At 49.8% G+C, this 27,525-nt stretch overlaps 4 protein-coding genes across 6 annotated transcripts; 2 read left to right on the forward strand and 2 right to left on the reverse strand.

The window, feature by feature from the left end:
• Positions 1 to 6: 6 nt before the first annotated feature.
• On the forward strand, positions 7 to 859 carry LOC101784089 (nuclear transcription factor Y subunit C-6; the record flags this gene model as incomplete). Its single annotated transcript, XM_004973741.4, has 1 exon — positions 7 to 859. A coding segment is annotated over one exon (465 nt), but the record flags the coding sequence as incomplete, so codon positions are not given.
• Positions 860 to 2,012: 1,153 nt separating this feature from the next.
• LOC101784503 lies at positions 2,013 to 3,630 on the reverse strand. Of its 3 annotated transcripts, none has more exons than XM_022827377.1 (2): positions 2,671 to 3,630; positions 2,013 to 2,431 (listed from the first exon to the last, which is right to left on the reverse strand). In XM_022827377.1, the coding sequence occupies exon 1, from the start codon at positions 3,403 to 3,405 to the stop codon at positions 2,686 to 2,688; it is 720 nt and encodes a 239-aa protein (XP_022683112.1). In that variant the 5' UTR covers positions 3,406 to 3,630; the 3' UTR covers positions 2,013 to 2,431; positions 2,671 to 2,685. The 3 variants fall into 3 exon arrangements, with proteins under 3 accessions (XP_022683112.1, XP_004973800.1, XP_004973799.1); XM_004973743.3 differs by having other exon boundaries at positions 2,013 to 2,411; positions 2,666 to 3,630; XM_004973742.3 differs by having other exon boundaries at positions 2,013 to 2,411; positions 2,671 to 3,629.
• Positions 3,631 to 3,986: 356 nt separating this feature from the next.
• LOC101785572 (BURP domain-containing protein 13) lies at positions 3,987 to 5,797 on the forward strand. Its single transcript, XM_004973745.4, has 3 exons — positions 3,987 to 4,277; positions 4,387 to 4,492; positions 4,625 to 5,797. The coding sequence occupies exons 1-3, from the start codon at positions 4,029 to 4,031 to the stop codon at positions 5,587 to 5,589; spliced, it is 1,320 nt and encodes a 439-aa protein (XP_004973802.1). The 5' UTR covers positions 3,987 to 4,028; the 3' UTR covers positions 5,590 to 5,797.
• A 252-nt stretch (positions 5,798 to 6,049) lies between these two features.
• LOC101785164 (transmembrane 9 superfamily member 12) lies at positions 6,050 to 9,579 on the reverse strand. Its single transcript, XM_004973744.4, has 2 exons — positions 9,470 to 9,579; positions 6,050 to 8,485 (listed from the first exon to the last, which is right to left on the reverse strand). Exon 2 carries the CDS (start codon positions 8,438 to 8,440, stop codon positions 6,455 to 6,457), a length of 1,986 nt encoding a protein of 661 aa, XP_004973801.1. The 5' UTR covers positions 8,441 to 8,485; positions 9,470 to 9,579; the 3' UTR covers positions 6,050 to 6,454.
• Positions 9,580 to 27,525: the final 17,946 nt, after the last annotated feature.

The following is a 27,525-nucleotide window of genomic DNA, read 5'->3' on the forward strand; positions in this document are numbered from 1 at the left end:
GCCGCCGCATCCGCCGCGGCGGGACAGCTGGGCCCCGCGGCGCAGCAGCAGCTGCAGATCTTCTGGAACGAGCAGTACCGCGAGATCGAGGCCACCACCGACTTCAAGAACCACAACCTGCCCCTGGCGCGCATCAAGAAGATCATGAAGGCCGACGAGGACGTCCGCATGATCGCCGCCGAGGCGCCCGTCGTCTTCGCCCGCGCCTGCGAGATGTTCATCCTCGAGCTCACCCACCGCGGCTGGGCGCACGCCGAGGAGAACAAGCGCCGCACGCTGCAGAAGTCCGACATCGCCGCCGCCGTCGCGCGCACCGAGGTCTTCGACTTCCTCGTCGACATCGTGCCGAGGGACGAGGCCAAGGACGCCGAGGCCGCCGCGGCTGCCGGCATGGGGGCGGGGATCCCGCACCCCGCCGCCGGCATGCCCGCCACCGACCCCATGGGCTACTACTACGTCCAGCCGCAGTAAAACCATTGCCCATCCCGTATCTTTTACTAGTAGCTTCGATCGAGCCTTGCGAGTTTTAGTAAATTATTGAGAGTGCGCTGAGCTCTGCTGTTTCCCTTGTTCTGTTGTTTGCCGCCTAATAACTCTAAGATGGCGTGATGATCATCTGATGTGCCCCCTCTTGAGTACAAGTAGTGATATTCGATTCAGATTTGGGAGAGGGAACTGGTTGTAGTTGGGAGAGGGAGGCTGTATGATGGTGATGATTCATGCGTGACAGATACTCCTTCCATATTTATTAATCGTGTGCTACTCCCTGATTATTGTGATGCTTCATCTTGTCCATCTCAGACTGCCATGAAATGTTTGTATTACTATAAATTCCTGAAGCTATAGTTGTGTTATGTCATTATGTTCTTTAGATTTGCTTGTTTGTCAATTGCAGCCCAGAAGAGTTCTGTGTAATTTGGAGCTCTGTCTGTACAGGTTTAAATACTTTTCCATTTTCTGTGCATTAGTCAATCCTTTGGTTTGTGTATAATGAATATCATGCTTTCCCTTGGAGTAATTTCAGGGTGGTGGTGTTTTACCAAATTTTCAGAATGTGGTTGTATATACTGTTTCTCCTGGGAATAGTTTCAGGCCAACTCTTTGCCAAATTTCCAGAGTATGGACGGGTTGCAATTTTCTGTATGATGCAATAACCCCTGCACTTTGTGGTAGCTATGCTCACGAAAGTTAACTTGCAGCAGACGTGTGTGCGTGCCCGAGCATTTCACTTTGCGATACAAACTTCTGACATTTCCTATTGCTGTTTTCTACTTACTTTAAAGTTGCTGTCTCTCTGAATCTAGAGGGGACTTGAATGAAATAAACTTATGGCCTTTTTCTGGAAAACAGACTACTGGACCCTGATAATTTATCTGGATAACCGTTCCTTGTATAGCCAATAGCCGCTTAGTAAAACATTTTCATACAGAATTCTGCAAGCTCTGCATATCCATGGTTTACTTGACTCCTGTATTACTGTGAGATTGTGAATATATGCTGCTATACTGGACTTGGGGAGCAGAAATGGGGTCTCTTCAATTTTATTTTGCTTAAGTTGGCTCGATGTATTTTATTTTTATTATGCTGAAATGTGACCATCTTAAGCTAAGTATTTGCTGCAAACACACGCGATCGTTTTAGTTGCTTCTTAATGGAATAATCATGATTAGCACTAATATTCCACCGTTCACGTGGTACCTCTCACTTTCAGAGCTGAAAATCTAATTGATCGTACTCTCAGCTTGTCTAACAACTATCAGAGCATCGAAATCGTAATTTCAAGATTCTTGTCTACGGGTAGACTAGATAAAAATCGATGCTCGCCTTAAATCCAGGTATTTGGTTGCTGATGCTCCATTGATTTGTTGGAAACATGGAATGCTGGTTTGCAGCAAAATTTGGTGTGCCACTGCTGGAGGACGATGAAATGACCTGCCGTCGTGGAATTTCTGAATCTAGAAAAGACTGGGTCATGTTTGTCATCAGGCCGGGGCTCATAAGTCATAGAAAGATGACACCAGTCCCCAAAAGTGTTTTAGCGAATTGATCTGGAGCCGATACAATTTACGGTTTTAGGTGTGAGAACCCTGATCACTTTTGCAAGGAGAATCACTTTTGAATGGGCTGAAAATGCACAGATTTTTCATGCTAGAAGGCCCAAGAACATACAACTCAAGCTCCAGCTACTGTAAAAATTACCACAAAAGAATGCGCCCTTCAATCATTTCAGGGCAGGGAAAAAGAATTTACTACGATGTTAAGCCTGTTATTGCCTTGTAGCACTATCTTCCTGGGCTCGGGGGTCTCTCTTTGCAAGGGAGCACAAGTAGTGATCTGTCCCCGATGCAGCGATGAACACTCTGCAATTTCCCTCTTCCGTTTTCCCAGATCTGCTCAAGAAGCTGGCGTCCCTGCAAACAAGCAGGCAGAACTGCGTCCATAAGAAGTTGGGACTCTTAACATGTACGATTCCAATTTTTCTGTTACTGAATTGCAGAAAACACGTCATGCTAACTAAAAAGTTCTTGGTTCTGAATTTTACTTATTGGATATTTTGATGTGAAATTACCATAAATTTTACTTCAAAATTTGACGAGGAATTGAGCGAAAACGAAGTTATAAGGGGAAGGGAAACTGGAAGGAACTGGGTAGGTTCAGAATTCACCCCACATTTTGGCGTTCATTCTACGCGCACAGGATGAACTTGCCGGAGGGCAACGCGGCGGCGGCGGCGGCAAGCAGGCAGGCGGTGACGACGTTCTGCTGGCACCACCGGAGCGGCGCCCATGCTCCGGCGCCCTCGACGCTGGCGCACTTGGCCCTCGTCACCCCGTACTGCGGCTCCTTGGACAGGTCGAACGCCGCGCCCTTCATGCGCAACTCCTGCACGGCGCGCGCCAGCGCCCGCGCGTCGCCGCGCTCCCGGCGCAGCCGCGCGGCGGCGCGCCAGTAGGCGCACACCCGGAGCTGCACGGCCGCGGCGAGCGCGAGGGACGCCGCCAGGGACAGCGACGATGGCGCCCACCACCTCCTGCACGCGGCGCTCGCCTGGCCGCCGCCGCCGTCGGCGGCGGCGGCGGCCACGGACGCGGCGAAGAGGAGCGCGAGGGAGAGGCCGTGGAAGGCGAGGAAGGCCGCGCAGAGGTAGAATGCGTCCCGGCGCGCCGCGTCCATGCGCGACTCCAGCGCGCACGCGCGGCGGCCCAGGCGGTCCTCCTCCCGCTGCCACAGCTTGAGCAGGAGCAGGTGGCCCGCGCTCGCCGCGATCTCCCCGAGCGGGTGGGCCCCGCCTGCCTCCACCTCCACCGTCGTCTTGTCGAGGGACGCGGCTGCCTCCGCCTCGCCCCCGTCGACGGAGACAGGGATCTCCACGATGTGGGCGTCGTTCTTGGCCGGCTCCGCCATGGCAGCAAGGTTTCTTGTCCAAGAACGGGATCTATGTGGGGGGAGGAAACAGGGAAAGGGGCGGTCTCTTGGGGAAAGATCTGAGTTCGATGTGAGATTGGAGTTGGGAAAGGGGAAGCGGAGATGGCAAGATGGGGTTGGAAGCACGCTGATCTCTGGGTTGGGAGGATTGGGCGCGGCGCCGGCGCGGCTTAAGGCCAAGCGGATTGCGCTGCGTCCAACGGTCGGGTGGCCGAGCGCTTTTGGGAAGGAGGTAGGCAACGGTCAGAATCAGATCCTGTGCGGGCCTGGAATTTTCGGCGGATCGCAAGGGCCTGAGAAGTTGGGCCACAAAGTGCAGGACACAAGTCACTATGGTCGGCCCATAATCAGAAGGTCCCAAACACGAGCGCAGGCCCAAAACTTCTACCAGAAACGCCGTCCACGGCGCAATATTCCCTTCCGTCCGAGTGTGACGTCGGGGAAATCAAGAGCGCGTAAGCATCCGATGCGCTCGGCATCCGCGGCGGATAACTCCGGCGAGGCGGCGACAGCGCGATTCTGCGGGCACGGCGGATGTCACGCCCAAGATTATATTCTCCGGCGGGCCTCCTCAAGTGCATCGGCGCTCGGCAGCACCGGGCATGTCGTGGCCGCTCTGTTATCTGTCACCGTCACCCCTCCGGCTCCATGGCAAACACCGCTGGCAAACCTTCGCGCAGGAGCCGAGCAACAAGCGCAGGTGCTTCCCGGCCTCGCGATCGTATATAAGTACCCGCCTGCCGCGCCGCCTTGTTCCCACGCAAGCACGGGAGACGCGGCTGCCTGACTCTGCTTCCGGTTCCATGGCGCGCTTCGCTGCCGTTCTCCTCGCCGCCGCCGCCCTGCTAGCGGTAATCACCGGAGAATTCACTGGTCAACGCGCGTGTTTTATTTCTCTTGATGTATAGTTCAAGCATGTAACTAGAAAGAACGCGTTTACGTGTCTCTTCTCGGGTTCAGGCTGGACGGCTGAGCCATGCGGCGCCGTCGACGGCCGAGGTGTTCTGGCGCGCCGTCCTGCCGGGCTCCGCCGTGCCGGACGCCGTTCTCCGGTTCCTCCGCCCCGGTCGGTTCTCCTCCCCCCTTCGTTAATTTTTACCTGACCTCCATCACACACGAATGCAGTATGCGCCTCTGAAGGGAATGTGCAGTGCACGGTTCATGGTCATGGTGACATGGTCTCTCATGGATGGTGCAGACAGCTTCGTAAGCAAAGCCGAGGCGGAGGACGCGGATCGGTCAAACTCTCCGTTTGATTACCAGAACTACGAGCGCTCATCTGCACCGTACGGCTACGACTACAAGGCGCCGGACAAGGGCGCCGCGGGCGGCGGCGGCGCCAGAGACGACACGCCGTTCGGCTACGACTACAAGGCACCGAGCAAGGCCGCCGCGGACGGCGGTGGCTCCAGAGCCGACACGCCGTTCGGCTACGACTACAAGGCGCCCGGCGGGCACCGCCACGCAGGCGGCGACGCGCCGGCGTCGGCGACGACGACGGTGTTCTTCCACGAGGAGGCGGTGCGCGTGGGCGAGCGCCTGGCGTTCCGCTTCCCTGCCGCGTCGCCCGCGCCGCTCGGGCTCCTGCCGCGCCACATCGCGGACGCCATACCGTTCGCGGCGCCGTCGCTGCCGGCCGTCCTCGCGCTGCTCGGCGTCGCCCCGGGCTCCGCGCAGGCCGCCGCCATGGCGAGGACGCTGCGCGCGTGCGAGACGCCGCCGCTCGCCGGGGATCCCAAGTTCTGCGCCACGTCGCTGGAGGCGCTGGTCAAGGGCGCCGTGGCGGCGCTGGGCACGCGCGACGTCCGGGCGGTGACCTCCACTCTGCCCCGCGCCGGCGCGCCTCTGCAGCCGTACACCGTCCGCGCCGTGCGCCGCGTCGGCGGCGCCGGCTTCGTGGCGTGCCACGACGAGGCGTACCCGTACACCGTGTACCGGTGCCACGGCACCGGCCCGGCCAGGGCGTACATGGTGGAGATGGAGGGCACCCGCGGGGGCGCGGTCACCGTGGCCACCGTCTGCCACACCGACACGTCCCGGTGGAACCCGGAGCACGTCTCCTTCAAGCTCCTCGGCACCAAGCCCGGCGGCGCGCCGATCTGCCACCTCATGCCGTACGGGCACATCATCTGGGCCAATAACGAGAAGCGCTCGCCGGCTTAAGGAGCGGAGCACCATTCTGCCGTAGTATTTCTGATCGATGCCGTATCTATTTTATGTGTTGTTGTTCATGCCACCTAGTCTGTCTGCTCTTGTACCTCTGCAGTTCGTGGTCAGTACTCACTACTCACTAGAGCAGCGTCTGCAATAAAAGGACTGATAGTGCTTTGCATTTACACGAACACTTCGTGTTAATCTACTGTTGAACCAAGGCCACAGTACCACACTATGATTGTCATTTTCTGCATATATTGGTAAACGTGTTAAGACTAGAGACAGACTGAAACTGAATAGGTAAAGGTCAAGGAACTACAAATGATTGTTACAACTTAAATAGAGAATGGGAAACATGGATTAATGTGAAATTACATAGCACCCATGCCCAGAAAATCCTGTAGTTGATCTAGTGTAGCAAAGATGGCAATGTACCATTAAGAGATCATCTCAATCTGAAGATCACGAATACCATCAGAACTCCAATCGTATTGAAACCCGATCAAGAAGAGCGTACAAGCTACAGTACTAAGCAATTTTCAGTAACTGTCCAAAACATGCAGCAAGCCAGCAAACATTCCATTTCCACTCCATTACAGTTTGTGGAACACACACAGGACGAAACATATCATCATTGCACCGAACCCTTACAAAGCCGGATTGTAATATCTAGATCTAATGGAGCAGTTACAACTCAGAACAATTGGAACTAAAAAAGGATGCTGCATTAAATGGGGGATACTGCACTCCATCTACTTGAAACTGAAAACATCTCTAGCTGTCAAAATTCACCTCAAATGGTAAACTGTGCATCTCAGGGTGAACGACACGTGGCGTGCACACTTGTGTATGGATCTGAAGTCCGTGGAATCCATCAATCAATCTTTACTGATGAGAAGAGGTAGTGCACGAAGGCGAATGATGTCAAAAAGCCAATGGTTCCAGTTGCTAGCATGATCGCAAATGCCATGAGGAATGAATAGCCGACATAAAGCATTGCAGAGACAGGCCCGCTCAGGCTTCTGAGATCAAAGACCAAGTAGTTGATGGAGTAGAGGAACACGTAGATAGCAACAGAACCTGGGGCGAAGAAAGCCTTCCACCACCACCTCCAGTCCTCCACACAGAGATTCATGTATGTTAGGACAACGGAAACCTCAGCGCAGACAACGACAAGCAGCAGCAGGACAATCAGCAGGAAGCCAAACACATAGTAAAACCTTCCAAGCCAGATGCTCGATAGAATGAAGAAGAGTTCAATAAAAAGGGTTCCAAATGGCAGCGTGCCTGCACCAAGGACAAGAAGCCATGATGGACACTTCCTCGCAGGGATCTCTCTAGGGATCTGATTGGTTCTAACAGGGAACTCTATTTGCTCCGCTCTTGTACCGAGAAAGCCACCAACAAGAGTCAATGGCACGGAAATGCAGAACCATAGAGCCAGAAGAGTGAAAAACAGTGAGATAGGTAAAGCCCCAGTGCTCCCGCTTTTCCACAACACAAAGTTTAAGACTGTCAGGACGGTAAACATGACACCAGGGAAAAAGCAGGCAGTCAGCCAGGACACTGATCTCCAACCTTCAGATGTGCCCTTAATAGTCCTCCAGAACCGAACACTGGCATACCCAGCTGCAATACCAAGGAAAAGATAGAGAACAATCATCCCTGTAAGAAGCATTCCTCTTGAGGCTGGAGACATGAACCCAAGTGTGGCAAAAACTATTGTTACGATTGCCATGCCCAAAATCTGAACCCCATCACCGATCATTATGCATAACAGCTTGGAGCAAGTTGGCTCTCTGAATACATCTCCAACTACAAGCTTCCACCCAGATAATTCCTCATTCATCTGTGCCTGTGCCTCTTTGTCGAGCTCTTCGTACCTGGTCAGGTCCCTCCTGACAGTTCTGAGGAATATGACAAAGACAATTCCAGCCAAGAACAAGATCACCATGAGGGAGTTCATTATAGAGAACCAGTGGACCTTAGAACCAGCCTCCATCTTCAGATAAGCATCCCACCTAGATGGCCACTTGATATCACTCTTCACAAACTCGACGTCATAAGTGAATGTGATCCTCTCTTGTTGCCTGATCACTTGAGCCTTCTTAAGCTCCACAGGGCAGTCCACTGGGTCAATGCTGTCGTACATGTTAAGCTTAGAGAAATCCTCAGCATTACGCTTCACACTGCAAGGCACGACCTGAAATCCAACAATCTGATAACCAGACATCCCCTTCTTGTCTATCTCTGAGATGACACCAGATCCTTCTTCTCCAGTGCCAATGATTTCCACATTGTTGCCCTCATACTCATGGACCAAGACCTTAAACTTCAAATGGTTGATGATATAATCCTCTGAGCTACCGGCTGGAGAGTAACCAACAGGGAAGCCAGTCCACTGTACTGTGACACCATTCTGCTCAGTGAAACGCATGACAGGCAGATTGTCCAGCATCATGTTGACCTGGTAAAGATCACGGGCACGTTGCTTAAGGAGCTTTGCATCATTCTCATTAAGCCCTTTTGTGGTGCAGAGGAAGATGGACTCGTTAACATTCACATGGAACCGGTAGGGCGAGTTGTCGATCTGGTCACCCATCAGAAGCTCACCCAGATTCTCGGCACTCTTCTTGATGCCACCCTGGGGGCGGCAGTATGGAAGGCTATAGTAGTTGAAAGGCATCTCCGTCTCAATGGATGTGAGCGAGTTCACCTTGGCAGATATCAACTCACCTTGGGAGTATGTGTGCATGTAGCTGCCAGGCAGGTAGAATGCATTGCCTGGTGAGACGACCAGTAACAACACAACCCATAACAGCGGAGCCATAAAACAGGAACTGTGCAGCGCCCCAGCCATGTGAAGCACAAATTTGTCCAACACCTAGTACATGTGTGAGCCGACCTGTAACCGACAAGAACTAATGTTATATAGATCAGAGGACTGTATATTATCCCAATATCCATGGCTCCTTATGCGGCATCATTCGGACAGGACTAAACTGAATTTATAATGCAATTGCAGAAATCTAATACGTAATTTTCTTGAGTAAGGTATCGCAAAAACCCTCTTCTCCCAGAAAAATCTAGAGCGTCCACATTTTTCGCAATGTTGAAACTGGGCTGGCTGTATAAAACATAAAGCCAAACTAGCACAGTAATCCTTACGCACAAGAACATGTGAAATTATGCAGTAACATATCCAATATCATGTGAATTATGCAGTAGCATATCCAATAGGCATACATGATGAGGCACCTGTCAGGAGCAAGACCTTGCAAAACGTTGTGAGAAAACCTAACAATGTAACTATGCACTAATTAGCCACCGAACGAACAGGCATGCCAATTTTTTAGTTCCTAACAGGCCCAAAACAGTAAAGTGTGCCACAAATTGAGACACTCTGTGACTGCAAACCAGTAAGCAAGCAGGTATAGCCCCACATGCAGTGAACACCCTAGAACAAGTTCAACAGCCCAACGAAGACAGGCTAATACAGGTGTAACCAACTAACCATCACTCTGAAATCTGAAGTAAACTTCCGCAGAATCCTTACAAGTTCCAACACCAGAGCACAAGTTTCACAAGCTACCGACCCGCACGAACCCTGCACACCCGAACCGAACCACCAACCCACTCCCAGCAGGAACCCCCAGCGTACCGCGCGGCACGAACCAAGCAGCGCTGCTCAATTTGGCCAGAAGCTCGAGGATCTACCGAAACGAACTCGGAGATCTAAAACGTGCAAGCGCGCGAGAGCCAAACCGGAAGATTAAACCGCACCGCCGAGCAGCAGCTCCTACGCCCGGGCCCCCGAGAGGAAGAGGTAGCGGGCGGCGGACGCGCCGAGAAGGTTCTAGAAGGAAACGCGAGAAGGGGAGGAAGGTACCTGGCGCGCCGGGCGTGAGGAAGCGGGAGGTGGCGAGGAGGAGATGGGCGTGGTGGCGTCGGAGGGGAAAGAGAGGTAGGGTGGAAGGGGAGGGGGTGTGGGCGTGTGGCGCATCAAAAAATCTTCTCGGCGATGGGCCTGGGCCGGCTGGTGCATCTGCTGCGGGTGGGTCCGATTCTCGCGTGCTTTCGGTCTTTTTTGAAACTGTTTAAATTTTGCTTACGATCAAATCGTCAAAATAAGTTGAAATTAGAGAATTTTTTTTCAACTTTTCTGACCACGCTTTCTCCCCACCTCTTCCATTAGTGCTAAAACGCATAATTTTTTTTATTTTTTATATCTTATTGGAGAAGCGCTTCTCGCCGTGACTTTTTCGTCTCGCTTGATTGTTAAGCGGGGCATAGGTGAAGTACGCCACGTTTTGCTATTCCTAGGGCGGGCGACGCACAATGATGAGATCTTGCTAAACTTGGGTGCCGAACCAGCGAACGCGACTCAGAAAAGTTACTAAAACCAATCCAAGTTGTAGATGCTCACATGTTGATGCGAACAGCAAGCAATAGAAAACCGCGCGGTAGCCACGACGGTCGACTGATTCATTGATCGTGCATGGCCACATCTCCATGAAGGTTGAAGGGTCAGAAAGCCGGAGGCGGAGGGTCAGAAATGAGATTGCTGTGCTTTTCTCCTTCAGAAAGAAGATGTTTGCCAGAATCTAGTGTGCAGCGACGGTTGGGCGGCCTGCTGAATGTTTCCGACTTGTGTAAGAAAGAACCTGGTAGCAAATGTTACCACTAAAAGATTTGCAGCTCATTCAAACCTACAAACGTACAAGGTCATACAGCATTCTACTTCTCCCCCTCCCCCCTCGAACAACTTGTAGCCATCGGACTCCTCGTCGGAGGAGAGGAACTCGGATTCGGATTCATCGGAGCCAATTTCAATATCGTAGTCGTCTTTTGTATGAGCAAGGCTGAACCCGCTCATCTCGTTCCTCCCATCATCCTCGTTGATGAACTCCAGACCGTATACCGCATCTCTATGCTTCACAACCAGCCAGCGAGCAGCCTGTCCTCCTTGTTCAGATAGTGGAGTTCTTGCGTGAAAGTAGGTGGAACCATCATGGTCATTTGCATAAGCTGGCCCTGTAAATGGGACAACAATCTTTAAGACATCTACACATGACCAAAGAGGTTGGGTGGCCTGGGCATTCTTGATCTTGGTCGTTTCAATCGCGCACTGCGGCTTCGATGGTTGTGGTTCAAATGGAAACAACCTGACAAACCATATTCCGGATTACCCATAACTATGACTGAAACTGAAAGGCAACTTTTCAAAACATGCACCGAGATCACTGTTGGAAATGGGCAAAAAACAAACTTCTGGAAAGACAACTGGCTAAGAGGAAGATCACCCATGGAGATAGCGCCGGTATGCTTCAGACTTGCCTGGCGCAAGAACCAGTCAGTGGCAGTCGCACTGACAAACAAGCGTTGGATGCGAGGCCTGAGACGCATAAACACTGAAGAAGGTCTACTACAATTCATAGCACTCTGGACAGCGATACAAGACTTCCAACTGACAGAGGAAGATGATCAGATAAAATGGAGATTTACTGCCAATGGAACTTATTCAGTATAATCTGCTTATCAGACACAAATTCATTGGATCACATTCAGACACCAAGTGGCAGTCCATCTGGGAGGCTAAGGTGGAAAACAAATGCAAATTCTTCGCGTGGCTGTTACTGCAATATAAGCTGCCGACATCGCATCGGACAAGTTCACTGCCGCAGGAAGTCAAGGCAGACCAATCTGTCAGCTATGTAGAACGACGGCTGAATCCAATACCCACATGATCGCAAAATGCAGTTGATATGGACCCGTATCTTGACTTGGGTTGATCTCCCACAGCCGCAATGGGGAACTGATCGAACCTTAAAAGAGGGATGGCAAGAATTGACAGAAGGAGGCCGTGGAATATCTATTCAGAGAACACAAACTATAATCTACACAGCCTGGAACATTTGGAAGGAACGTTGCCGCAGAGTATTTGACAACAAAGCTCTATCACCGGAACAACTGTTCAACATCATCAGGCAAGACATTCAGGCATACAGAATGGCGCAGACCTTTAAAGAGTGATCAAACAAGAATTTGTTTCCTGTTGTATGAAGGCACGCTAACAATATGGCTGCCGCCTTGTAAATTATTCCATACATGTAACTGGCACTCCCGCCAGTAAATGCTTTCTCCTTTATCATTAAATGGCAGCGCACCTGCCCGAGCTTTGCTCAAAAAAAAAAGACATCTACACATGAGCAGGTTCACATAAACGAATCTGTGCTCAACAAAAGAAATAAATCTACGTAGATATCACTTTTCGCCATCCAGGCAATATGTTCAAAAAAAAACTTGGCAATGGTTTAATAAGCTTCATCGTTAGCAGGTAATGACTGAAAGCATTCATTGCGCTCATATCAGCTGTTTAGCCATTCTACATTATCTGCTCTGCTGTTCAGCAAATCCTTAGCAGCTAAAGTCACAGCAGTGTCTAAGTTCACCCCTAAAGCAGCTATATATTTTTATTTCTGCTAGTAAATCAGCTCATCACAATGTAACTCCATTAATCATGAAGCACAAACACTAATAAATTTTATTTAACATGTCAACTCCATTTATCAGAACCAATGATTGTTAGAAGCATTTTCGTTGCCTTTTTTTAGCCACAGTATGTCATAGGCAATCCATTTGCAAATTAAGCATCCTTTGCAGAATTCAAAAACACGCAGGCCTGACATTCTCTAAAGTTATAACAGCGTAATTTTCTTTCTAATCAAAACTAGCAAATCTGTCCCAGGCTCCCAGCCTTATTATTAATCTATTAATATATGTGTGTTTAAAGAGAATGACTCAAGCATCACAGTCAAGTTTACCAGAGGACAACTGAGGATTTCACTATACAAAGCTCACAGGGACCATGAAAAAAGTCAGAAAGTCATACCGATACTGCCACCCCAGACTCAACAGGCCAACAGTGCCTTGTTAAACTAAAATCCATCACGACTGCATACAAGCTGGAAGCTACAGACACAACATATAATGTCTAAAGGTCGATGCAGCACAGCAATGTTTACTCTTGACTTCTACAAGACACTATAAGGTAAAACTCAACTGTTTATCTCAAATAAATGCCTGAATTCCGTGTTTTAAAACATTAAACTCATAATAGTACTAAATCTTCCATAATAAGAGGATTGGATGTGTTTACGCATAAATTGTCAAAACTAAAATTATAGTACTTGCTAACAATTGGCTGATCTATCTTGTAGCTGCAGTTCTTTGTCTTTTGCTATAGTAGTGGCCGCGGCAGGTTCTTTTGCTGATTAACATCTATTGTAAGCTAGAGTCCCAAGCAGAATCGGTTGTAACAAAACTCTACATGCTTTCTATAAAATCATAGATACCTTTCTGGAAAACAATCGTCTGATCTTGGAATGTTGAATAGAAAGCTATAATGAACAACCCCACAGAGGAAGTGGACGATGCGTTGAACTTGCTGTCGGTGCGCCTGGACGCGGCCGCACGCGCGCACCAGGGCGGCCAGAACGTCCCCGGCACCAATGGCCAGGCTCCGCGCGTGGCTGAACCTGACGGCCGAGCCTCTCCCGTGGCAGAAACGGAGCATGGTGGCTCACCTGCTGGCCTCTTCACCGCGCCACCAGGAGCCCAGGCCGACGGCCGCATCATCCACGCAACCGCTGCACCAGAGCACCAGAGCACCACGAGCATCACCGGGGCTCTCTTCATCAGGCCGGAGAGGCCACTTCACAGCAGCGCGCCGTCGCTGCAGGAACCGGCCCCGCCGGTACAGCCGGGTTCAACCAAGCGCCGCCGCTCACGCCGTGTCTTCGACGTGTCAACGGTACGTCGTAGTGCGCGCCTCTCCACTCTACGCCCAATGCCGGCCATGCAACGCGCGCAGCGCAACTTATGTCGTAAACTCGGTCTCCTGAATGATGACCTGCAGCCCGTGGAGGCTGCATTGCAGGAATACCTCGCCATGTTCCAGGGCCCTCTCCCGCAGCATGTCATCGCGGCGCTCATGGCGACTTTCAACCTGGACGACGCGCACGCCGAAGCCCTAGACGAAGCCATGGCAATGGTGACCGGAGAAGCAATTCAGGACATCCAAAAAGCTGTCGACGCTTTACAGGAAGATGTCCTGCAGGCGGCTGCTTAACAGTCACGCCTCTGTGTCGCTTAGTGTCTCCTACTCTGTTATGTCAGTTGCAAGTTCAGAAAATTTGTGCAGCACATGCCGTCGCTGCAGTCTACTTTTCATCATCAGAGACTCCGTTTCAATTTGGGTTGTAATTTTAATGCTACAGCTTCGTAAAGGCTGCGCTACAACTTCTGTGTCGTCGTTTCTTCTTTTAACTTCAGCGTTGCACCAACCTCCAGCGTTTGTGTTGTTCCAGCTAATGGCTGCATTACTTTTCTATACGCCTGAGTGGGTTCTGGTACACTTGCACGAGCTAATGGGGAAGAGGCAAGGCTCAGCCAGCAACCTTCCCCCACCCTTGACCAGGCTGCACTTACCGACGACCAGCAGCCGCACGAACGCCACAATCACCAACGCTGCAAACGACGTCTCTCTGTCCAAACATGACGCAAATGAACATTGAAATCCTATGCTGAGGGGGCTGAACAGTAGAGCGAGGAGAGACACAGTCCTAGAGACGATCTCAGCCACCTTATGCCACATCGCATGCCTCCAAGAAACAAAACTTGCCGACATCAACCATTTCACAGCGGCATATTTGGGAGGACATAGGCTCGATAACTACTCCTACAAGCCAGCAAGGGGCATTAGCGGAACGCGGGAAGGCATTCTCCTGTTATGGAACGCCAATCATGTCAAGCTGACAAACGTGGTAACAGGACAACATCATATAACGGCGACAGTCACTTTGCAACAAACGTTAAATACCTTTGTTCTGTCGGCAGTGTAGGTCCGACCAGAGCTAGCAGGAAAGCTGAATTCCTCGCCGAGCTGCAATCTATAAAGCCACAGAACAATTCCTGATGGCTAGTCATAGGTGACTTCAACCTCGTCTACAAAGCAAGCGACAAAAATAACAACAGACTAAATCGGCGACAAATGAACATGTTTAGAAAGGCCTTGGATGCTTGTGATCTCCGTGAGATTCACCTTCAGAACAGAAAGTTCACATGGAATAATGAGAGGAGAAACTCCACTATGGTTAGGCTAGACAGAGTTTTGCCAAATGAGCAATGGGAGCAGGCTTTCAATAACCATATGCTTCAAGCACTATCCACCTCGCTCTCCGATCATTGTCCACTACTCCTTTCCAACCACGACAGCTCGATACGACCAAAATCATTCAGTTTTGAAAACTACTGGACAAAGCTTCCAGGATTCAGGGACACGGTCGCCCGAGCATGGAATGCTCCGTCAGCCCACGTTGAGCCTTTCCACAGACTCTATCACAGGCTCCATGACACAGCCGTCACTTTACGAGAATGGTCCAACCGCCTGATACCTGATGCGAGAATGGGGGATGCAAACACGTGATTTTTTCATCGGCGGGTCAACGCATGGCACCGTGCAAAATTCATACAAAAATTAAAGAAGGGCATCGGCTGGGCATGCACACATGAAGAAAAAGCAACAGAGATACAAAACTTCTTTAAACTCACCATGCAACAGCCACAACCACGTCAGGCAGATTTCAATTGGGACACCCTGGGACTCAGCAGCCATGACCTCTCCTCACTCGACTCGCCATTCTCTGAAGAGGAAATCAAAAGGGTCATCGACAAATTGCCAAGCGATAAAGCCCCAGGACCGGACGGTTACACGGGCCTCTTCTTCAAGTCATGATGGGAAGTAATCAAACAGGATGTCATGGGGCAATAAATGCCTTCTACTCACTTCGCTGCAACAATCTCAGCCTCATAAATTCGGCTACAATCATTCTGCTGCCAAAGAAAGAGGGGGCTGACACGGTTCAGGACTTCAGGCCCATTAGCTTGATACACTCATTCATCAAAATCATCATGAAAGCATTGGCATTAAGACTCCAACCATACATGAACTCCATTGTTTCCACATGCCAGAGCGCATTCATTAAGAAGAGGAGTATTCATGACAATTTCATGTCGGTACACAACACGGCGCGACACTACCATCGCAACAGAGAGCAAGCTATCTTCCTTAAACTGGACATTGCAAAGGCATTCGACTCCATTAGATGGGATTACTTGCTATCACTAATGCAAAGCCTTGGCTTCCTGGCGCGTTGGCGTGACTAGATTGTGGCAATATTGTCAACCTCCTCATCGAGGGTTCTACTAAATGGGGTCCCAAACCCGCCTATAAAGCATGGCAGGGGTCTGCGACAAGGTGACCCCCTTTCGCCGCTTCTCTTCGTCATAGCAATCGACCCGCTGCAAAGATTACTCCAACTAGCAATGGAGATGGGAATTTTTACCAAACTCCGGGGACGTGGGCCTTCATGCCGGATATCATTGTACGCTGATGACGCGGCTTTGTTCATTGCGCCAAGAAAGGAGGAGATAGATGCACTAGTAGACATCTTGAATATGTTCGGTGAGACGATGGGGCTCAAATCAAACTTCCAAAAATCAACAGCACTGCCTATTTGATGCCAAGGGATACCGCTAATGGAAGTACTGCGAAATCTGTCGGGCAAGCTCGGAACTTTCCCTACCAAATATCTGGGCTTATATCTACGTCACGATTAAAATCAGTCCACTTTCAGACTCTAGTGGACAAGACAGTTGGGAAACTTAGCAGTTGGAGCGCAAGAAACATGACAACAGCTGGGAGATTGAAACTTGTCAAATTGGTGCTAACTGCCCAACCAGTGTACCTACTCACAGCTCTGAATGCACCAAAGGAAATCATGAAGACAATAGATGCCAAGAGAAAGCAATTTCTATGGGCCAACAATGAAAATATCACAGGTGGTAAATGCAAAGTGAACTGGACGAGATCTGCCAAACATAGGAAAGGGGGCGGTCTAGGTGTGTTACACCTTGCCAAATTCTCTAGAGCGCTACGCTTATGCTAGTTATGGCAACAATGGATTAATGAGGGTGCATCCTAGGATGATTGCGACGCCCCTTGCTTGCAAGCTGACCATAAGCTCTTCGCGGCAAGCACGACGCTAACAATTGGCGATGGCAACAAAATATCCTTCTAGGACTATGGATGGATCAATGGTCAAAGGCCCAGGGACATGGCACCTAACCTCTTCAACATCTCAAAAGGGAAGAACAGATCACTACGCGAAGCCATCACGGATAATGCTTGGGTCACGGATATTGACCTCCGGCACCAGGGGTTCTCAGTGACATACTTCATTGAGCTTCAGAATCTCTGGAACGCCGCATCCTGCGTGCAACTCCAACCAGGAGTCCCGGACACTATTCGATGGAAATTGACGGCAGATGGACAACACACCACGCAATCAGTATACCGAGCGCAGTTCTTTGGATCAACGAACACCAATTTCGAGGCAATTATCTGGAAACCTGGGCACCACCGAAGTGCAAGTTCTTTGGCTGGTTGGCCGTTCAGGACAAAATATGGATTGCGGATCGGCTGCAGCGTTGGGGATAGCCATGCAATCCACGTTGCGTCCTCTGCAAAGTGGCTCATGAGACGGGGCTGCATTTGTTCACTGAATCCAGTTATACAAGGAATATTTGGACCCAATTGAGTACATGAACCAGGTGCGAAGCCATGGACCCGAGCTGCTGGACTCCACACGACACCCTGCATGACTGGTGGACAACTTTAGCGGGTGTGCAGGTCGTTGATGCAAAAGGATTGAGATCTCTTATCATTCTAGTGTTGTGGAAGATATGGAAGGAACGCAATGCATGGGTTTTCCATTGTCAGGAACAATCCCTCTCTCGATTAGTGGCCAAGATAAAAGACGAAGCAAACACGTGGGTGGCGCACGTGCTACACACCTGGAGCGGGTCCTTGACGCTGCGAGGCGTAGTTGAGTGTACATAGGGGTGTCTGATCATTTTTTTCGGGTTTCAGCCGAGTCCACAGTGTATAGCATGTAAAGTTTTCTATCTTATTACGCCGTCGGGCATTCCTCTTTATTAATAAAGCGGCTGGCTCGTTTCGAAAAAAAAATTAGAAAGCTATAGCATGCTATAACTGATTAATCAGTATCTCGTGACAAACTGTGAAGCGATACTTAAACTTTTGGCCACAATGTTGATCTGAATTAAAAAATATGCTGCAGCGAAACAATGGTGTCATTGTCTCGCAGCACGGAAATGAAAAAGGATACCAAAAGTGAAAGAGAAAAATGGCAGAGAGAGAATTACAAAGGAGATGTAATATCCCAAACCTTTACTAAATGATATTGATAATTAAATTGATGTGCCTAACTCAAAAGGCAATATACAGTTTTGGTATACAGCACTGAAGGTCCAAAATTAAATTCCAATTTCCGAAGCTGTTTAGTTGATCCATAGTTGAAATGATATCCTGACATGTAAGACAATGCTTTTTGGATACTGTTCTGAATTTCCTAAGACCTAATTCTTGTATTGTATGCAACAGTTAGTTTGTTCGCTTCCAATTGAAGCAGATCCAAGGTCAGGCCCTTTGTCTGAAAAAAGGCTTCCAGGCTGAGAAGCATAGCTCTTAATGCAAAGTAAAACCTAAGCATACTTGGAACTGATGGATTATTTATCATCTGCAATATTTGCACTTTGCACTAACGATAACACTTCTGTCCTGCTAAGTGAAAGATCTAAGTGTTGTTACTTGATAATCAGACCAACAGTAACTTGATGTGGTCATTTCCTTGCTAACATAAAAATGCCTTCACAGTGCACACAAAGAAAAAAATTTCATACGTTGCAACTCAAGAGTAGATATAGATAGAATTCGAAGTTATCAAGACTAAACAACGACAGCCAAGCCTTTAGTCCAAAGCAATTTGGTGGTTACCAAGACTTCTTCAGAGAATAAAATATGTTAGTTGCTTATGATATAACATAAATAAGTGGAAGAATCAAACAACTCTTAGATGTAATAGCGAATGTCATATTCTGTCAATGTTGGATACAGAACTTTGAAATCTGTGTTGAATGCTGATTTCTAACAGTATCAAGCAGCTTCACAATATTAAGCCTCTACAAAGATTCTGAAGGATTTTAATATTTCTTTTGAGTTTTGATCTGCAAGGGTGCAGGTTAAAAAGGCCATCACAATATAAACAGATGTGTAACAACTAACAAAACCGTAACCTGTTATTGCTAAAACAGTAGTTCAAGGGATAAATAAAGAACAAGCAATAGGATTCATGGAAAACCTTCTTTTTCTTCACAGGTTTGAGGATCTTATTGATGCATTTCTCATTGCTGTTGACACTGATGCCCTCAAATACTTCACTGTATTTTCGTCTACCAACTTTGCTGAACACTTCATGGTCATCCTGCTCACTTATCAAAGAGACATGATACTTGTCATAAATCCCATAATTTAATAGGTACTGACCATTGGACCTTGTTAGTAAGCCAAGATTATTGAACCTGAAACCAACATGCATCACATGTCACCTCAGACCCAGAGTACCATATCAACCTTTGAAACTATAAAATATTCTTCTTCTAGCCTAAAATACCGCATCAGGTATTTTAAACTCTAAAAGAGTACTCGTCCATCCTAAAGCCTAAAAAATAGCATCTAAAACAGTACTCGTCCATCCTAAAGCCTAAAAAATGGCATCTAAAACAGTACTCATCCATCCTAAAGCCTAAAAAATAGCATCTCGTTAGGCGATCATCTTTTGAGACTGTAAAATACTTTTTTTTACCCATCCATCCTAAAGCCTAAAAAATAGCATCTAAAAGAGTATTCGTCCATCCTAAAGCCTAAAAAATAGCATCTCATTAGGCGATCATCTTTTGAGGATGTAAAATACTTTTTTTTACCGAAATCAGCAAGGGAAGCCCTTACCTAATTTTTTATAATTTTTTTTTATTCCAGACCTGTTTAATTCGCTTCCACGGGGAGTTGAACCCGAGCTTGCTGAGTGCTACTCAGGTGCTCTAATCACTAGGCTAGAGGCCCTTTCACAAGACTGTAAAATACTTCAATACTTACTTTTTCATTTAGAACATAGGAACAAAAATAGTGAAATATAGCAGATTTTGGGAACAAAAACAATGCCATGTATCCCACAAACTTCAGGAACAAAGACAACATAACGTGTTGGGAGTGAGCTGGAGGCGGGCATGTAGGATGCATCAGCTCAAAACAAAAACACAGGTTAGACATGTGAGTTTCAGAGCAATGTGCCATGGTTTTTGTCCCTTTCATTTAGTTAAGAGGTATGTGACCATGACCATGTGTCCCTTTCAACAGTGTTAGAGCAATGTGACCTTGACCATTTGTTTTCTGCACCTCTTGATAGTTTTATTAGGCCCTAAGCCAATTGCTCGCTAGAACATGTATTTAAAAAAAAGGACATCCAGCATGGATTGACCAGCATAAGGTCTGGCCCTACCATCCGGAGAGTAACTGAAAACTACTTCTAAGGAGCCGCCAATGTCTTAGACCCTTGATATGTACATTCTTTGTCCTTGATGTAATCAACTCCGCGTGCTTTCGCAGATCCACGAGCAAAACTAAAATTTCAACAAAATACAATCTCAGATTTGTAAAAGAAGTTGTCGATTGAGATGAAAATCAAGATTAGTACAATATTGAAAAAGTTATGCTTTTACTCCATGGTTGATCTTAGCAATGGGAGTTATATATAATCAACCAACGAGTTCAAATATATTGCAAGTCATACAAAAGAATCAATTTATACAAAACAGATTTACTAACAATGTTAACTACAGATATAATCTTACTCTTGTGAGAAAATTTTAGATTAATCATCGAGTGAATCTTATGTCAAATTAGACCAGTGATGCATTTCTAAAAGTTCCAACGCTATCTTTTGAGAAATCAGTGTCCCGAACTACCGACTTTTTAGAAGTGGCACCAAAGTAATGTGCTACCACTTTTTTTTAAACCCTTACCCACACTACTTCGAAAAGAACTTCGCATTAACACGAATGCGGGAGACCAACTCTCTACAAGGGTACCCAAATCTTTTATTCACCTAATCACAACTTGATACAACACTCACTCTTACACTCTTTATGTGCCTACCCTACCAAGACATCATTACACTACATGGCAACCTTGTCATCTCTTCACCTATGGCTCACATGCCACTCTAGCCATGGTATGGCTAGGAGGGAGGGAAGCACCTCTATTTATAGGTGCTCATGATCATTGTGGTGTTGCCATGTGGTAACTTCCACACTCTTCCATACAAAATATCCTAACTCTAGAACCCTTCTCATTCTTATCTAGTTTCTTATATTTCTACCATGCTAATATATCTAGTTCTAGAGTATTCTACACTTCACCATGAAGCATGGCAACTATGGCTCATGCATTCTCTTCAATTTTCTAGAACCTTCTTACCTTGCCATGATCTTATCCTTATACATGGCAAAGTTAGTCTCTTGAGATCTCCACGATCTTCAAGAATATTCTAAGTATGTATTGCATATTTCAACACTATCTAATCCTAGAAGTATTTGAGAATAACAAATAAACTAAATGCCCCCAAAATCAAACTCGGCATTCACCAAGCAGACACAGAACTCAGGCACAAACAGAATAAAAATGCAAATACGAGTGTGTTACTCACCTAACTATGGGGATGAGAAGAGGTCGGTAGGGTGGTGCCGCTGCACCGGGCACCAGATGCACAGAGCGGATCGACGAGTGGAACGGGGGGGAGGGGGGTGGCGGAGCGAGGCGCGGCAGGGAGCACCTCCACATCAGGTCCAACCCCGCGCGGCCCCAGTGGAAGACTGGATGGATGGGAGCGGCCACGGCAGCGGGAGGGGGGCATGGAGCGGCGGGGATGAAGTCGGCGTACGGCTGCTGCAGGAGCCCTGGAAGGGACGGTGCAGGAAGGACAACTCTAAAGCTAGTGCGGCCCCAGCAGATGACCTGCTGGAACGTGGCGGCAGGGATGGCAGGCGGCGATGCCACCAGCATCTCTGCCGCAGTGAGTCCAGCCGAAGGTAGTGGGAAATCCTCCTCAGCAGAGATAAACCAATGAGAAAAATAAAAAGGAAAAATAAAAAAATTATCAGTAAAACAAGTGATCTAGCAGTAGAACTAATTGTATCACCTCCATATCAGCATCCCCCAGAGTGAATACGCCTACTCCCCAAATGACGATGAGCAACACATCGCCCACAACCACAAGCCTCCACGCGGCGAACGGTGCGCGGCACTCCTACAACGCAAGCACGAGCAGAGATGCGCGCAGGTGCACGCCGCTCCTTCTCACACCCGATGCTGTAGTGATGATCTGCCAAGTCTCTGGGAGTGAGGTGGGATCATCAGGGATCAAAATGTGCGCGTGCCACCTGAACTCCTCGACAGTGGACTTGATCGCGGCGTAGATGGACTCCACAGCCCTGCACATCAACAAAATGCGAGCTGATCAGGCCGCGATAAGATCGAACGCTACAACAGCATCCGATCTCACGAACGTTTTGCCGCAATGCTCTACCATGCGCGCCCCTCGGCAAACTGTGCAGCAACATGTTACGAACCCCGCGCTCGCACAATTGATCCCTGCCGCGCTCTACTATGCCCCCAGTGACATGTTACGAACCCTAAGTTGACTGAATTGATTAGCGCCACGCGCTACTCTACGCACCGCGACGACATGCTGCTACGAACTACAGACTCCCCGCCGCACTGTGGCGTCGCCCAGCCTTCCACGCGACTTTCTGACAATGCAAAACCCAACCCCTCGTGATCCTTCAACGCGACGCGATGCACCGTCGAGCAAACTCCAGCAATGAATCTCGCGGCTAAACAGATTTGTCACCAAATGTTATAGAGAATTGCTACGAAACCCTTCTCAACAAATCCACCCACGATGTTCCCACCCACGAGTTCAGCAAGCAAAAACCCTAAACGCTTTCATCTTCTCCCAACTACGGTGCGACATTGAGAGAAGGGGAGAAAGAGGCGCTGATAATTTTACTAATCCGGTCGGTGATCAGAAGCTTCACCACCATGGTTGCGAGTCCCTGGACGACGCTCGGAGATGAGAGAATGGATGGAGGGTGTAACGTGCGTAGGGAGTGGAAATGAAAAGGAAAGGGAGGAATTCAAATTCTGTTGGCGCAGAGATAAACTATGTTTATAGACCACCGGGGCACACGGCCGACACGAGTCGAAATCCCCACAGCTTGGAAAGCTGGAGGGAGTCAGGTACCATGCGGTTTGGTTTCCCGCTAGGCTTCATGCGATGCACGGTAGTTCACCAACAAGCACACCAGCCCGATTCGGCCCAGCCCAAGCATCCCTTTGACCCTTCAGCCTCTGCAACACGATGACCTCAAAGTGTGAAGCGCTCGAGCCACGTGCACGGCCCTCGAGAGTGTGCTTCATCGAGGAGATTGCTGGCGGGCGGGACGATCGCTCGTAGTATATACGTGTCATGTCTGTTACTTAATTGTGTACATTCACCATGTACTCGGAACCCATCCCGTGGATGTACGCCTGATGATGTGCTGTGGCCAAGAGGTTGTGGCTGTGGAGCCACATGGTTCGTCACGTTTGGTGCCAGCCGCCAGGAAGCTTAGTGTACGTGCACCTAGTCGGGTGCACTACACGCCCACACACAACGTACACCCTCTCTTGTGTGTCACGTCGCCAAACACTTATGCAACTTACAACCCTGACAACCATAAGGGAGCCACATGATCGGTGATTAGGGATCCGTCAGCGTCGGATGTCATGGGGAATGCGCTCAAACGGCCGGTTGTCTCCGTCGCCTCGGATGGACTTTTCACCCTCGATGACTCTGGGCATGCCGCCGCTTTGCCAATGAGGCGCATGGTTGTGCACCATGAGTCCACGGCGCGAGATCCCGCAGCTCGGCACGATCCTGAGCCTTTCCTGGGCGACTCGCTCAGGCGCCTTCCGCGTTCCAGCGGCGTCGGGCCTCCACGACGTGAAGGCCAAGCGTTGCCGGTCGAGGCGATGAGGATGCGTCGCCGCCGCCCGCCTACGAACACCCACCCACGGAACGCTTCCTTCGTGACTAGGTTGCAACATTATCCAGTGAAGTAATGCAGTGCATCAAATATTTGTCGAAGGATATATTGGAGTAGCTTAAGGATTTGAATTATGACTTGGATCACATATGTTATAAAATCCTAAACTACTGGTTCAAATATGGATGTGCTCAGCTAGAATGCAATGTTGAAGCCCTCAAGTTGACATCGATTAAGTATGGCATGAGTGAAGACATACAAGCTCAAGTGGTTGAAATGTTGTTTATATTTATTCTTAAGGACAGGAATAACCTGTGACCGGTAACAACGCAACCCTACCATACTACTGCTGTCGGAGAAGCAAGCTGTATGCATGGCTACTGTTGGGCTGACGCACCTAGGAGAAAAAAAAAGATAATATTTACTTTAAATCGCTATAACTTTTGAATGGGGTGTCCGTTTCAAATTCCATTTGTACCATTGCGCTCTACGTGACGAGGCGAACAAAACTAGACCGCACTTGCATATGTTTTGAAGACCTTTTTATATTAGTAGCAACTTATGTGTAAAGGTGTTATTAAAGATTATCAATGGAGTTGCTATCGTGTATATATTAAAATTGCTATCGTAGGAATATATTGAAGTTGCTACATGGTATGCACATTAGGTACTATCGTAGAGGTCATAAATTGCTATAAAAATATACTAAGATTGTCACGTGATATGCACATAAATTGATATCATATAATATGTATCAATTATGTAAACATGTAACAACTTATGTGCATATAGTATTATAACTTATGGTAGTAACTTATGTAGAGACAACGTGGTGACTTATTTAGATACTTTACTCTTCAGTAGGTAAAATAATATGAAGGTGAAAAATATTTGTGTAGCAATTTATGTACACAGTTTATTGAGAGATTTACATATAATTTGTTGCACACTTAATATATAAGTAGCTACCACACACTTAGTATAAGTTGCTAGTACATAAAAAATATTTCAAAATATATCAATCATGGGTGTTGTTTCGTAGATCTCAATATGAAAGATACAGTGATGCAAACGGAATTGAAAATAGATACTATGTAAGGAAGTTATTTAGAAGTGGAAAAAAAAACGGGCCATGGTAACCCACCTCCCCTTGGCTGCGGCAGTCGCACTCTTGCATGTTAGCGCGACTCCTCATCGGATAGGCTTCCTATTCTTAAGTTCTACAACATTGGTTGATTGGTAAAAATCAAAAGTGCTCGTAGTTGTGACCCACAACATGCGACATATGTACACGGACTGTTTTCAACGTAGGGCCCAAAAATGGATTGTATCTTGGGCCCATGAAGAATATTGGGCCGATGCTGTAACTAAGGCCCAAGCATTCATTCGAAGGCCGGAACTTTCGATGGGCTCAAAGCTCTAAGATGGACCAGGGCAGCTTTTGTTAGGCCCATTTTGAGCAGCGCGAATCAGTCCAAGACATCAAAGCAGCAAACGCAGTAGATGTGTCATGTAGATCCTCCCTCCTTCAAATCAAGGCCTCCTCTACGTTGTAGGAGTAGGAGCGTAGGAGCTCCATTACCGGATCCTCCGTGAAAGTGACCACGTGAACAGTGCCGGCTCGCGTTGCTTACGGCCGCCGTAACCCTCAAAACTCCCCACCCGCCCGCCAGCGCGCCCGCGCGCGTGACGAATTTACGCCCGCCGCGCCGATGGCCAACAGGCCAAGCAAAGCAGGCAGGCGGGGCCGCGCGCACGTTCCCCCCCTCCGCTCCGGCGCCACCGGTGGAACCGTGGACGCATTCACTCCTCCGGACGACGAGCCCAACAGTGCGCGGCACGGGATCCGACGCACCGGCGCCATCCTCCCCCCCGCGCGCGTCGGCCACGACGCCGCCGGCCGGGGCCAGGCAGGCCTGTGCATACGTATTCATTGATCGTGCAGCATGGCCGCTTGAGCCAGGCGTAGTAAATGGCTCTACATTCCTGCTGCAGGCGGCGAAGGTGAAAGTGAAACTGGAACCTCTCTGACGCGACGTAACCTCGTCGAGCACGAGCACGAGCAGCAGCAGCCAGGAATTAACCGCCCGCGGGCTTCAATTCATGCCTGCTGCTTCGGAGAATGAATCGAGCATTTTTACTCGTGTACTTTGTTACCTTTTGCATGGGATGGATCATGGCTGGCTGCCTGGCTCCGGTCCGCGGCCCTGTGCGCGCTGCGCTGCGCCGGGGGCTTTCAATTCGCGGGCAGAAGGAACGTAAGCCTACAGTGATCAGAGTTAACGCGCTGGCGCGCTGCGCACTTGGGGTTGATCCGGCGCGGCGCGGGGGCTGTGGCGCTGTGCCCGTGTGCGTCAGCGCGCGGGCCGCGGAGTGGGCAGCGCGGGGGCGGGGCAACCGGCCAAGCGGCGCCACAGGAATCCCTCGCCCTCTCTCTCGCCAGCAGCGCGTCCGCGGCGTCCTGTGCGGTGCCCATCACCCAGCCGCGCCGCGCGCGGCCCCTGCGCGCTGTCGCGTCGCGTCGCTAGCTGCGCGGGCGGGCAGCGGCACATGCTGACATGCACGCCCCGCCTCCCGGTACGGCGCGCCGCGCGGGCGTCGAACCGGGCCGGGCGCTCTCGGCAGCTGGCTTCGTCAGGGTCAGCTGGGACTGGGCGGGAGATGGCCGGTGCCGCGGGCTCGCGGCATCCGATGCCCCGGCCGGGCCGTGGAAACGACGTTTGGCAGGGATGCCTACTATGCTAGCGGAAGCAGCGCCTGCGCTGTACGTAGGTCGTTTTGCATCTTTCTGGTCAATGGCCCGTTGAACGCCGGACCCGTGACACGACCGGCGAATGGCGCGTCTCGCCTACGACGGTGCCGCAGCCTTTCCGTTGCGTCCCGTCTGCGCGGCGTACCAACGGGTTCCCTAGTCTGACAAGTGGTGCGCCTAATAACAGACACATCGCCAGATTGGCTGACTGGGAGAGCGCCCAGCGCCAGCACTGGCTAGTATGTCCCGTAGCCACAGAGCTGCTCCGCCGTGGGAATTTTACCAAGTGCTCCGTTTCCACTCTGTCAAAAACTGTCATCCGGAGTTCCAGACTGAAGTGGCATGGTCCTAGCACTACCTGAATTCCGTTTTTCAAAACAAAATACACCACGGAAATACAGTCCGGAAGTACGCATACACCCGGCCAGCCGCATTGATGGCGAGAGGTTGTGCAGGGGGGCGGGCGCCGGCCCGGCCAGCCCCAACGCCGTACCGGCCAGCCGCCTCACGTGCCCGCCGCGGTACCACACGCCCCCCATGTTGGCCTTGGCCTCTTGGCATCAATGGCGCCGCGGTACCACACGCCTGGACGCTACCCCACTCCCACGTCGCAGGAGGCCCTCCCCACCTCCACCTCCACGCAACGCCACAGCTCTCCTCGCCGCGCGGCATCTCCACAGTTCTGTAGGTGTAGGGCACTCGCTCGGTCACTCCGGCTCGGCTCCATCCCCACAAAGGCAGCCCGGCCGCCCGGCAGCTAGTCCATTACTGCACCTGCTCCGGTTCGTTAGATTTCGTTCCTATTGTTCCCACCGCGCCGCGCGCGTACGTACGGCCGCCCGATCCGTGGCGCATCATGACAATCTAGCTCGTGAAAGCAGTCTCGCTGGGCTCGCGGCGCCAGTGATCCTGGACCAATTACGAGGCCATCATCATCATCATAATCCGGCCTGCCGCCGGGGCCGCACGCCTCCATCTGCCCCGTGCGCGTGCGAGCCAAAGTGCCAAACCGCTAGAAATTACGAGGTAATCATGGCGCCGGCCGCAGCATGCCCTACACCGGTGGCTGTGGCTGCCCGGTGTGGGGCGCCGGCGGCAGGGAAGGAGCAGCACGCGCGCGCGAGCGG

Source organism: Setaria italica, chromosome VI (genome assembly GCF_000263155.2).
Source record: "Setaria italica strain Yugu1 chromosome VI, Setaria_italica_v2.0, whole genome shotgun sequence".
Lineage (NCBI taxonomy): Eukaryota > Viridiplantae > Streptophyta > Magnoliopsida > Poales > Poaceae > Setaria > Setaria italica.

What these genes read in the sequence shown, in the direction of transcription:
- LOC101784503 (XM_022827377.1), bottom strand. Translation starts at nt 3,405, where the DNA reads ATGGCGGAGCCGGCCAAGAACGACGCCCACATCGTGGAGATCCCTGTC.
- LOC101785572 (XM_004973745.4), top strand. Translation starts at nt 4,029, where the DNA reads ATGTCGTGGCCGCTCTGTTATCTGTCACCGTCACCCCTCCGGCTCCAT. An exon ending in CCGCCGCCGCCCTGCTAGCG is followed by an intron (nt 4,278 to 4,386) that starts GTAATCACCGGA and finishes TCTCGGGTTCAG; the next exon opens with GCTGGACGGCTGAGCCATGC. An exon ending in TCTCCGGTTCCTCCGCCCCG is followed by an intron (nt 4,493 to 4,624) that starts GTCGGTTCTCCT and finishes TGGATGGTGCAG; the next exon opens with ACAGCTTCGTAAGCAAAGCC.
- LOC101785164 (XM_004973744.4), bottom strand. Translation starts at nt 8,440, where the DNA reads ATGGCTGGGGCGCTGCACAGTTCCTGTTTTATGGCTCCGCTGTTATGG.